This window comes from Triticum aestivum, chromosome 3B (assembly GCF_018294505.1).
Source record: "Triticum aestivum cultivar Chinese Spring chromosome 3B, IWGSC CS RefSeq v2.1, whole genome shotgun sequence".
Lineage (NCBI taxonomy): Eukaryota > Viridiplantae > Streptophyta > Magnoliopsida > Poales > Poaceae > Triticum > Triticum aestivum.
Window position 1 is genome coordinate 793,198,675 of NC_057801.1, and position 13,150 is coordinate 793,211,824.

General features: G+C 47.6%; 1 protein-coding gene across 1 annotated transcript; it reads left to right on the forward strand.

Moving 5' to 3' along the window:
• Positions 1–8,492: 8,492 nt before the first annotated feature.
• Positions 8,493–11,712, forward strand: LOC123072472 (BTB/POZ domain and ankyrin repeat-containing protein NPR5). The gene is made up of 2 exons (XM_044496022.1): positions 8,493–9,468; positions 10,511–11,712. Exons 1-2 carry the CDS (start codon positions 8,917–8,919, stop codon positions 11,501–11,503), a joined length of 1,545 nt encoding a protein of 514 aa, XP_044351957.1. The 5' UTR covers positions 8,493–8,916; the 3' UTR covers positions 11,504–11,712.
• Positions 11,713–13,150: the final 1,438 nt, after the last annotated feature.

Below are 13,150 nucleotides of genomic sequence, written 5' to 3' on the forward strand. Positions count from 1 at the left end.
AGCTGACGCGTGGCCAAACTAGCCGGGCAGGAAGCTTGCGTGGTAAACTGCACGGTAGCGCGGGAATAGGCTAATGATACATTTGGCGCCTCTTCGAGCCCACGCGTGGTGAAACGAAATGTGTGCGGTGTGGTGTTGTCAAGCGTGCACTGGAATCCTCGGCTATGAATGCGGTGACAAGACATGATGATTACACGCCGGTTGGCCCCCATTTATTATAGCGGCCATTTAACCCTTGTGTCTCTTCAACCTTTCAATCGCGCCCCACCATTGCAAGAAGCACACCCACCACAACAAATTCTTAGAGGGTATCCTGCGTAGCTCCAATGGCGTTCTGAGCGGCTGCCGACGACGAGTAGCAATTCACCATGCATGCCATGGTGGACACCCACAGAAGGTTCACGGAGCTCTCGGTGGTGCACACCAATAACCCGGTCTGGTTGGAGCACTCCATCCACATCATGGAGCTGTTGCTTGCTGAGGAGAAGTACAAGGTGGTCGGGTTCGACCTCGAGTACACCTGCGCTCGTGTCGGGACTCGTTCCAAGGTCGCCATCTCCCTGATGTGCGTGCACGATCACGTCCTCGTCTACCAGTACTGCTTGGCCACAAGGCCTTGCGAGCGTTTCACCAGGTTTGTCAACAGGCCCCCCTACATGTTCGCTACGGTGGACATCACCAATGATGTAAAGGTGCTCGAGAATTCGGGCATCGCCTGCCAAAATCTTGTCGACATCTAGGGCCAATACAAGACCTGGGACAGCAAAGAGCATGAGGAGGACTCACTGGTTCACCTCGCCGAGGCCATCATCGATCCCTACTACAAAGACATGAAGGATTCCTGCAACAAGGACAAGTGTGCCTGGCACTCGACCTGGATGGAGAAACTTGACAAAGCTCATGTTGTGTGCACGGCCAAGGAGGCGTACACGAGCTACGAGATGTATAGGCGGATCATTGACATGAGGAAGTGCCCCTTCCCCAAAATGGCCAGGGATCCAGCCGGAAGCAGAGCAATGGCAAGCGTCGTTGCAACAAGAAGTAGATGATTGGATACCCGTTTCTCCTAGTTTAGTACTCCCTCCGTCCCAAAATACTTGTAGGAGGAATGGATGTATCTGGATGTATTTTAGTTCTAGATACATTCATTTTTATGCATTTCTCCGACAAGTATTTCCGAACGGAGGGAGTATGCATGTACTTACTTTGGTGTGTGGAAATGTTATGTGTGTAGTCATTTGTGTAATTGTATGCTTAATTTAGTTTTGCAATGTTGTCCTTTTAAGTATATATGTTGATGCTCTGTACAGAGCGTAGATGTTGTGCGGACAGAGAAAATCACATCGCACACGGACTAAACAATGGAACCCATCGGTGATGATTTCATCAATCACTGAAAATTGTATACCAGCAATCGTTTGCTCATAACACACATGGCTTGTTAACAGGAATCGTCTGTGTTGTCATCAGCCTTCCCACACATTTTCGATTACAGACTTGTTTACCACGTATCACGCACATCTTGCTAAGTTGAACCTTTTTGTTCTCTTCCCTAATCAAAAAAAGTTCATTCGACTGAACTGTATGCCGTATATCACACACACCTCGATCGGCTGACCATTTTTGTTGCTTTCCCTAATAGCAAACAGTTCATCGGAGCAAACTGTATGTCGTATATCGCACACAAAGTGATATGGCTGCCCGTTGTTCTGTCTAATTGCAAACAGTTCGTATGGATCAACCGTATGCCCAGCATTGCATACGCAACTAAAATCTGAACCGTGTTTGATGTATCCGCCATCGCAAACATTTTGCATCTTTTGGACGGTTATTTTACATTACCATTTGCAATTGATGCATCACACACAGTTTCGTCAAAGGGTCTCTGATCGTAGTAGCGTTAGCAGCATCGATCCTGCAGTAGTGACTGCACCAACTAGGCAGTACGACTATATAATAAACAGGTTTATCATGAAATCACGGACATATATAGCACGCCATAGAAAGTTTCATAAGTACTATATCAAAGGTTCAAACATTTGAAGCACGGAGTTATATGACTAGGCACGGTGGAGAGATCAACTCCTAATCTAGGTCAACGTCACAGCTGAAGTCATCATCGTCATCCTCGTCAGATTCCTCGGCAGGATCATCCCAGTCTATCGGGTCATCCTCGACATCCTTATGGTTGAGTGCGGTCATCAGCAACGCCTCGTTAATGGTGATAGATGCGGATCCTCCTGAAGATACCGTTCCACCAAGGGATTGTTGCTCTGACGTTCACGGGCCCTCATGAGCGCCTCTGCCTTCAGGTGCTCCTGCTTCTCAACCTTGGAGACTATCCTCATGTTAGGAGGCGCTATCTCACTTGTGCACCAAGCATCCTGAGGAAAGTTGAGGTGGACCCTTCAACAATGGTACTCGAGCACCATGATAATCATAAGCGTGCACCGCGTTCTCGGCTAAGTTGGACGTGTCGAACCATTTTTCTTACCAGTGACGGGGTTTTGGATTTGGGCGCCCCACTTCCCCTAAGGCCTATGAAAAACACCACGGTACCTGCCGTTGTTCGCCATTTTGGAAAAAAATGACGCAAACATGCAGATAAATAAATTTACGAAAGAACAGAAGAAATCTTCAGCAACCCAATATATGAATTAAAAACAAACAAAAAATTGGCATGACCTCAACATAAAAATGGACACCTTAAGAGCTAGAAATTTGGTGAAACAGAAATAAATCAACGTTTCTCCAAAACTTTAGCGCTTATAGTAAAAATCCCTGTAAAGAAATGAAGACATCTACCACAGCACAATATGAATAAAAAATAAATAAGGAAATTTGGCATGACCTCTGCATAAAAATGGACACATTAAGAGCTAAAAATATGGCAAAACGGAAATAAGTCAACGTTTCGCCAAAATTTTAGCGCTTATTGTATGAATCTCTGTAAAGAAATGAAGACATATAATACAACACAATATGAATAAAAAATAACAAATAAATTTGGAATGACCTCTTCATAAAAATGGACACATTAAGTGCTAGAAATTTGGCGAAACAGAAATAAATCAACGCTTCGCCAAAATTTTAGCACTTATAGCATGTACTCCCTCCGTCCCGAAAAGATTGTCCTTCAAATGAATGTATCTAGCATCAAGTTAGTGCTAGATACATCCATCTGAGAGACAAATTTTGGACAAACTTTTTTGGATGGAGGGAGTATCCCTGTAGAGAACTATAAACTACAACTATACGGCTGTTGAGTTAATATATACGGCTTGTTTTGATTGCTATAACTATAAACTACAACTAGAAATATCAAATTACAACTACAATTTGTTTTAATATGTGCATTAAAAACTATACAACGTATACAATCTACAACAGTCAGACTAAAACTAGCTAGAAACTACAACTATACCTAGAAACTAAAAATTAAAACTACAACTAATATCAAATCCCTAACCCTAACCCTAGTCGAACGTGGCTACTGCTGCGGCTGAGCGTGTGTCTGTGTCGGTCGCGGCGGCGGGTGGCGATGAGGACGGACGAAAAGAGAGGTGGGGACGGCGACCTTATACCTGCAGGAGTGGAGGGCGGCGGGGCGACGGATCAAGGGCGAGGCCGAGGGTGACGGGGACGGAGGATCGAGGGCGAGGGCGACGCGGTGGAGGGCGAGGACGACGGCAGTGGATGACGACGACGACATGGGCAGCGCCGCGGTGGAGGGCGAGGGAGGCGACGAGAGCGAGATGGGGGAGAGAGTGGGCTAGGGGAGGGGAGGGGGTGCGTCATGCAGATAGTTCTCATCACCTGCGACAGGCGCGCTAGATTACCCGACACTGCTAATTTGGGGTGACGGGCGGCAATCTTCGAGTTGAATTTGGACAGTCTACCACTAACCTATGTGTGTCGGACGCGACAGTTACTATCTGCCCGCCACTGCTACCTGTAACAACAGTGGTGGGTGCGCAGTGGCACTGGCCACAGCAAACACTCATAACATAACCACGCTCAGCACCGCTTTTTTGGCGGGTGACGTATTTCGCCCGCCACTGGTGTGCCCGTGGCTCTAGTGTCCCGTTTTGTTACCCTCCACTTCTGCTTCTCCTAACTAGTTGTGGTGGGTGCCACTCTATTGAGTTCACCTATAAAGCCTTTCCCAGTAGTGGTACCTTCTATTTAAGAGGTCTCTTAACAGCCGGACCCAGAAGTAACAACCTTGTGTGTGCTTTATGTATGTGATTTTGACTTGATTGTTCAAAGGGGAACACGAGTCCAAGTGTGTAATTAAATTTCTCTCAAGTCCACTTTTTTATAAAGGGTGGATTTTATTACTCAAAATGAAACATCAAGTGGATACAACCACAACGAGTACACATGCCTCTAGATAGATAGGATGCACACAGCCAACACCAGCGCACACACGCAAAAACCGCCGGCAAAGTAGCAAAGTCATATAAGATCAAAGCTATGATTAAGCAAGAAAAAGGGGGGAAATCTCTAAAGCGATCGAATCCACGATCGACAAACTGCAAAGATGACCATATCTGCACCAATCATCTCATAACACCACAAGGACAACGATGTTCTTAAACAGGAATACCTTCATAAGGAAACGACCCCCGAGCACCACCGTAACCGGATCCAACCACCAAAGAGGCCAGAGCCTAGGTTTTTAACCTAAATAAACAATCTGAACATATCTGATATTGTCTTCAATAAGGTAATGACATAAAAACATCGTCATTGCGAGGTATAACCAACACTGGCAGACCTAGGTTTTCACCCCAGCCTCAAGATAGGTACTTGAAAGAACCACCACCAGAGTCAATCATGTGTTGTCGCCGTCACTTTTCCACGATCGTAGCAACTACATTTGCTGGGATAGAAACCCGACTGGCAATGTTGCACAACCATACCCTTTGCATCAAGCCACCGTTCATAGATTTCATCTCACCAACGAAGGTAACCACTGGATCTGGAGAGAGTATCCCCACAAAGATCGTGGCCATGGCAATTCGCCGTGAGACTGTCGTCGAAGGCAAGAGTGATCATCACACAGGCCAACACTAGCGACGGAGCGCCAACACTAGCGATGGAGCACCTCACTGCTGACTGCCGTCCGGCCAGACACTCCCAAGTACCGCACGTGCAGATCTGGCCGAGTTTGCGCCAAATTCTAATCAAGAAAGCAGTCGGAGAATCCGAATCCAGAGACTCATTGCAGGAGGCATCAGGTAAGTGGTAGCCAGAGATCTGCGGCCAGCTGTTCGTATCTCTCCTGACCGCCACTGGCCACGAGCAATTGATCACCTTCCAGGGACTTCGATGACACTAGACGAGATGGGAGATGGCCCGCCGCCGCCATCGGCTGCCCGGGGATTCGCCCTGCGGCTCCGACCGGCGACGGCGAGGAGGCGATGGCATGAGGGGGCGCTTGTGGCGGCGATGATGTGTGGCAGCGCAAGACGCCCTAGCAGGGCGAAGCACTCTCGGGTCCACTTGCAAGCTAAAATGACATCCAAGTAGTATATCCTACCAACGGGAAGCTGTCAGCTTCAAAGAAAAGACCAATAAAGCTCTGTCTTTCCTGATCTAAATTATATATCCACTTGACATTTCATAATGGAGATCTTTGTACGACACACTATCATAGGATTGTTAGTGCTTATTCAATTAACAGGTAAGAAGAAGTACTTCCACAAGAATCATTTGGCAGTGAAGTCACGCCAAGAGATAACAATATAAATATTTTACCAAGATCCCAAAAGACATCCAAAGAATGTTTTTCTTCTTTTCAACAATCAAGAAGCTACAATATAATTATTCATTCACCAAAAGCTGATCATAGCAAAGGTTGTTTGTTCCACCCACACTTCTTTTCGTACTGATGAATTGGTGGTATCATGATTCAATTTGTTTACTCAATTTTGGGGGCAATCATTGGATTGTGAGGTTGATGCATGAGTGCCCAAAGCATATGTCCACGGGTGCATAATTATTTAATTAATTGGCAACTAACTATAGCCCAGAGCAGCTATCAAGCTCATCCACAAGTTAATTTCCGAAGCTATATAATATGGCATACTACTATTATTAATGTACTTTTCACCATGCATGTATGTGACCTTTTCCTAACATGCTCCCGTTTTGCCCGTAAAGTAACTATACCAGGCACTACATAGCAACAAAAGAATATACTCTGTAAAGCTGCAGGCGTGATTATCCATAAGAGCTTAAGTTATCCAATCACATATAAAGTATGCACAGGATATAATAATGGAAAAAGAAAGAACTACGAAGTCAACTAGGTAACACAAAGAATAATTTGGAACTAATGAACACACTTATAAAACACAAAAGTAATTAACAAAGATCTGTTCCTATAGTACTTTATTCACTCCCTAATCATCACTTAATAATGGTCTCCTATCATTTGGCCGATTAACAAAACATGATAGGAATCTTATGATCAAGGTTAGTCAACAGACGGAATGATCGTGGATAGCAGTATACGTATATACAAACAAACGTATACATGCACACGCTGACACGCATCTCCAACGGACGCATGCTCTCTTCTTTCACGTCATTTACCTGGAAGGTGCAGCATCCCTGGCCTATACGTTAGTACGTTACCCGCAGACTCTTTTGCGGTCTTCCATTCTTTTCTTCTTTCGGAAGGTGGGACGCAATTATCACCAAATCAATTTTGGCAGCGTGTCACTGCGTTTGTCATATTCTTTTGCCACCTATATATTCTGACTTGATCCACATCTCTAATTTTCTATGTTTGTATTGATGTAATAGCTGCAAAATGTGTTGATACACTAAAATTGGGATGTATCACCTACTACCACTGATTTGTTAACCACCGGAGAAAGGAAATGATACACATTTTTCTTTCCCGATGAACTAACCATGGGTGATAATTGCTCCCTGAGATAGGGTTATGATACACGTTCAAGCTGGCTTGGAAGTTGGAAAGACGAGGAGGTGTAGGAGGCCTGGGCAGCCCGGCCTGTACACCAAAGCCCAAAAGCCCCACATCCCGGCCAAGATGGGATTAGCTTTTTCGCTCGAAGCCCAGCCCGGAAAAAGCAAGAATGAGATTAAAACAATTATTTTAATTGGAAATAAGTATAGTGATGTATTTAAATACCCTGAAAACTATTATATTGCATAGAAAAGTGCATTGTTCACATGTTTCGGGGTGGGCTAGTCTCGGGCTTGGCATTTTCACATCGCGCTTTGTCAAGCCCGGCCAAAAACCCATCCTGGCCCGGGGTATGACTAGGTTTAGGCTACATCATGTCCATGTGCGGCATAACAATAAGCTAGTTTGGAACGAAAGGTGAGGATAAATGGTGCCCTGTATAAATTTAAGGGATGTAAAATGTTGATATTCTAATAGAGTCATATCACCTACTACTATCTAGTAACAACCGGTAAAATGATATCATCAACAAATATTCCTTTCAATGGTCTAAAATTACCGGGCCAATTGCTCAATAGAGTTAGGGCTATCATGGAAACGACGGTTGTCCACGGGTGGCGTAACGATAAGCTAGGTTACGCCGAGCGGTCGGGTAAGGGGGGACTCTAAATTAATTTAGAGAGCATCTATGTTCCCCACAACTAAGAATAAACAAACTCTTATTAATTTTACAAAATTGTTATTAAAAAACAAAAATCATTTATCGTGTTTAAATATATTTTTCATCTAGCTACTAGAAAATATACAATATTATCTCAATCGATTGAGAATTAACTAATTCTCAGTCGATTTTACCAATGTGCTCATACAGATTAAAAATACAGATTCAGGGTAATGTATTAATTCAAAAGAATACGAAATCTTGCAGGGATCTCAAAGTTAAATTGCTGGAGTAATTAGAATTTGCAACTTTGATAAATACAATGGCTATAAAATATGTCTTTCTGAAAAACTTTGCGCGCACATCCCTTAACTTTTTTCAATAGTAGAAATGGAAGTTGCCATGGCTCTATGAAGGGTATAATTTGGAATTTACTCTACAATATTATTACTAGGACATGTGATGGTGTAACACAGCGTTGTAGCCATACATGCTTCTTTTAATAATTTATAAAGGAAGCCATGCGTCGTCTTCAATTTAGCTCTGCTCTCCTACAAGGCAAGCAGACACTTCAATCAAACATGATTTATGACTCGCATCAGTCAAAGCGTGGCACACTTAATTTTGCCCACCCCACCCCAATTGGGGGGAGGCCTCACCCTCTCTCTGTCCAAATTATTCCGGGCCCCTGAAGTGTGGACGCATACATGCTCTGTTTGGCATATATGTACGGTTAATTTCCACCCTCCCATTTTAATCCCACCAATTATTCATGCGTGTCCCCAGCCAGCCACCCATATTGCCCTCCCTCCTACCTAGCTCCCCCAACACAGGCCCAAAAAAATCTCAAGCCCCCATATAACCTTTAGAGAGAGAGAGAAAGACAGGAAGAGAGAGAGGGGCACCAGCACGAGCGCCCTTCAAAAAATACTGCATAAATAAAGGGGGCAATAACTGGGGAGAAAGGGAGAGAGAGAGAGACAGAAGTGAAGAGGGGAGAGAAGAAGAAGTGGTCACTGCAGACAGAAGAGAAGATCAAAAGAGATCGGGCGATGCAGCACAAGATTGGAGGGCAACAACAAGCGCAGCAGCAGCAGCAGCAGCAGCAGCCGGCAGCAGCAGCAGAAGAGCAAAGCAGCCAGCAGCGCCAACGGCTTCTTCCCCCACTCCTCTTCTTCAAGCTCCAGCCGCAGCTCTCGATCTGATTCATCCAGCTTCTTCTTCCTCCTCTCCCTCTCCGGATTGACTGATAGAGGGGGAGGAGGAGGAGGCGGCTGATTAGCAAGAAGCAGGTGCGGCGCGGCGGGCGGCCATGGACGACACCCTCAAGTCGCTCTCCATGGACTACCTCAACCTGCTCATCAACGGCCAGGCCTTCAGCGACGTGACCTTCAGCGTGGAGGGCCGCCTGGTGCACGCGCACCGCTGCATCCTCGCCGCGCGCAGCCTCTTCTTCCGCAAGTTCTTCTGCGGCGCCGCCGCGGACCAGGCCGCCGCCGCAGCCGCCGCCGGCTCCCCCGGCGCGGTGCTCATGGACCACCTCAGCCCGCGCTCCCCCTCCGGCGCATCCGCCTCCTCCCCGCGCGGCGCCGGAGGGTCCGGCTCAGGCTCAGCCTCCGCGGCAGCCATGGCGCCGGGAGCGGTGATACCGGTCAACTCAGTGAGCTACGAGGTGTTCCTGCTGCTGCTCCAGTTCCTGTACAGCGGGCAGGTGTCGCTGGTGCCGCAGAAGGGGGAGCCAAGGCCCGGGTGCGGCGAGCGCGGCTGCTGGCACACCCACTGCCCCGCCGCCGTCGACCTGGCCCTCGACACGCTCGCCGTCGCCCGTTCCTTCGGCGTCGAGGAGCTCGCCGTCCTCACCCAGGTATAATTACTTGCTCTTCCTCTCGAATTAATCCCCAATTCCCAATTCTTCTTGCTCTTCGCCCCTCTTTCCCCATGAACCAAAAAATCAAGAAACTTCTAATCTCTCTCTCCTGGGGCTGGGGATCGATCGATTGTGGGGATCAAGATGGGGTTGGTTATGTTGGGATCGGCGAGCATTCTGATCTCTGCAGCAGCATTGATTTGATCTCTGTCCGAGTGTCCGTACCTTTTTAAATGAAGTTACTCGAGTGTGGTAGCAGCAGTATCGTCGACGTCGTCGTCGTCGTCGCCGTCGACCCGTCGTGTCGTCTGCAGGCAGCGCACGCACGCGTGCGTCCGTATATGCATATGCATACGTACGTGCGCGCTTTCTTCCTCCTCCTGCCGCCTGCCGCTTTCTTTCCTGCTCTCTCTTTATCCGTCCATCCATCCGTCTTTCCGTCACCCATCCATCCACCCCCCTTGCTTTCAGCTCTCCTTGCTAGCTAGGGTTCGTTAATGGTAAATTTCTCCTTTCCTTTTCGTCACTGTTCCTCCTTCTCATGCCACCATGGCCGCCACTGTTGCGGCACGAGCAGCACACCACGGCTGCAACTTGCGGGCGATTCGGCGGCACTCCAGGAAGAAAAGGCACACACACACACGCTTTCTTGCTTTGTTTTGCTCCTGATTTGCGATTTTGCGCTAGGGTTTTCTTTGTGAGCCGGTTAATTTCCCTTTTCCCAAAACTTTTTTCGCCAATCCCTTTAATCCTGTCTCCAATCAGCGCCATGATGCTGCTATACATCCATACTGTTGCACCCTTCTGTTCCTCCTCCCTATATTTTATGCACAGGGACAATCCACTATGCGCATCTCATATATGGGTAGAGATCGTTTCCTTCATATCGTCTCCTCTTGCTTATATTACCACCGCTCTCTTGGTCTCTCCAAGCCATACCTGTGAGCTGTGTGCTTTTGCAACTTTGTGAGTGTACATATGATGGATGTGGAAAAAGTATTGAGCTTTTTGCGACGGTGATGGCTGTGTGGTTTTGCAGAAGCAGCTGGCGGGCATGGTGGAGAAGGCGTCCATCGAGGACGTGATGAAGGTGCTCATGGCGTCGCGCAAGCAGGACCTGCACCAGCTCTGGAACACCTGCTCCCACCTCGTCGCCAAGTCCGGCCTCCCGCCGGAGGTGCTCGCCAAGCACCTTCCCCTGGACGTCGTCGCCAAGATCGACGACCTGCGCCTCAAGTCCTCCATGTCCCGCCGCTCCCCCTTCCTCGCCCACCACCAGCAGCACCAGCAGCACCACCACCAGGGCTCCGTCATCGAGGCCTCCGCGGCCGAGCTCGACGACCACAACAAGATCCGCCGGATGCGCCGCGCGCTCGACTCCTCCGACGTCGAGCTCGTCAAGCTCATGGTCATGGGGGAGGGGCTCAACCTCGACGAGGCCCTCGCGCTGCACTACGCCGTCGAGAACTGTAGCCGGGAGGTGGTCAAGGCGCTGCTGGAGCTGGGCGCCGCCGACGTCAACCACCCGGCTGGGCCCGCCGGGAAGACGCCGCTGCACGTCGCGGCCGAGATGGTCTGCCCGGACATGGTGGCCGTGCTCCTCGACCACCACGCCGACCCAAACGTGCGCACTGTTGACGGGGTCACGCCACTTGACATCCTCCGCACGCTCACCTCCGACTTCCTCTTCAAGGGCGCCGTGCCGGGGCTCACCCACATCGAACCCAACAAGCTCCGCCTGTGCCTCGAGCTCGTGCAATCGGCGGCCATGGTCATGTCCAGGGAGGACGCGGCCGGCAATGCGCCGGTGCCCATGTACAGCGACCACCATCCGGGCGCTGGCGGCGGTGGCGTGTACAGCGGCACCGGTGGCGCGAGCACGAGCATGAACCTGAGCTTGGACAACAGGATGGTGTACCTCAACCTGGGGATGGACGTGATGAACCACGGCGACGGCGGCGGCGACGACGGCGGGAGCAGATCAGGGCAAGGAGGCCCCTCTTCGTTGTTCTCCCCTCATGGCTTCCCGTGAGACATGGCTGGCAGCTCTACTATCTCCTTGTAAGGCTTAGAACTAATTAATCATATGCTCTATTTATATCCACATTATCACAGGAGATCAGTCGATGAGAATGCATGATCAGATGATCCTTTTGGGCTGTTAATTAAGTAGCGTCTTTTGTAGAGAGATCATGCATGCATGGATGTTGAATTTCAATAGTTAATTTCCTGGTGAGTTGATATGTGTTCGTTAGGGTCTACATTAATTTCCAAAAAAAATTCTTAATTGGCGACGTGTTCTTTTGAGAATTTTGAGAGGTGATGTTTTAAAAACAATTTAAAAATGTTACTGTTTTGTGCATGTGTGTTGGTGTTGGTGGGTCATGTTCTTTGATGCACTGAAACATGGACAAGAAAGGTCGATTGCTACTTGATTTCATATCATGTCTTACTACTTTTTTCTGCTCAAATGATCCTTTTCAAATCACACAAGGTCGATTGGGCTATATTATTTACTATATTGTCTTCCTATGCGCTAGTACTCCCGCTATACACAAATGTAAGACGTTTTGGTGAATTGTCAATCTTACATTTGTGAACAGAGGGAGTATTACTTATCGCGTATGTAATCTCTCAGTGTATGTACTCCATATTTAGCGCCGTGCCAACACTTGTTTCTATTTTTTCTTATTGGAATTGTTTGGCCAAAATTCATATTTTCTGCCAATTAACTTACAAAACTTATTTTACTTATAGCAAAGTGCATTTAATAGAGGTCATCATGTATATGTACTACTTATCTACATACTTTTTGCTATCTCAACTGATAGCAGTACTGTTCTTGAAAAAAGAAAAAACATGTAGTGGTAATTTTTCTCTTTGGGAGTTATTTGAGGCTGAGAAAATTTTGAGATTATTTGGGCGCAATGAGAGGGAGGGAGGGGCACACAAGCATGTGGGGGTTGGCATGAAGAGGGGAGACAACGGGAATCTAACTTGAGCTTATGAATGATGGAAGCGATCGATGCTGGTCAATGCTTTAACCCCACAACCCCTCCTATTTTGTTCTTATTGCAAATTCAGCCGGCTTTCATGTGTGTGTGTGTGGGGCGGGGGGTGCAAAAAGGAAAAAATCACTCTTCATATTTACCTCTCCTTTTTCTCCACTTCTTTTGTTGATCTTGGTGTTGGTTTCCTCAGTGGTGTGGGTTCCCCTCCTTTTCTCTCTCTACACATTTACCTTTTATCTATTGGCGTCTCTCTTGGCTGGGTGTTGGATACTGGGATGAGAGAGAGAGAGAGAGAGAGAGAGAGAGAGATTGTATACAAGTATCTAGCTTTGAAACAATGGCAAATCTTGAGTCTTAACTATAAGCCGGAGGCCATATCCTAGGGAGGGGAAGGGCTGCCCCCCCTCCTCTCACACACCAATCTTTCTCTCTCTCATGGATCTATAGTGCATGACTATTGCATGGTATTGATTGTCTCTCTTTCTCTCTCTCTCTCTTTTTTTTCTCTCTCTAGTGCATGCAACGCTTTCCATGCAACAATGGCCTATCTATCTGTCTTTATGGCCCAATAGTGCTTGGGCTGGCCTCACGCACTGCCCCATCCCACGCACAAAATAGTTGTAGTGGGGCTTGCATTGGGCACACAGCGAGGCTGTGGACAAATGTAT

What these genes read in the sequence shown, in the direction of transcription:
- LOC123072472 (XM_044496022.1), top strand. Translation starts at nt 8,917, where the DNA reads ATGGACGACACCCTCAAGTCGCTCTCCATGGACTACCTCAACCTGCTC. An exon ending in AGCTCGCCGTCCTCACCCAG is followed by an intron (nt 9,469 to 10,510) that starts GTATAATTACTT and finishes GTGGTTTTGCAG; the next exon opens with AAGCAGCTGGCGGGCATGGT.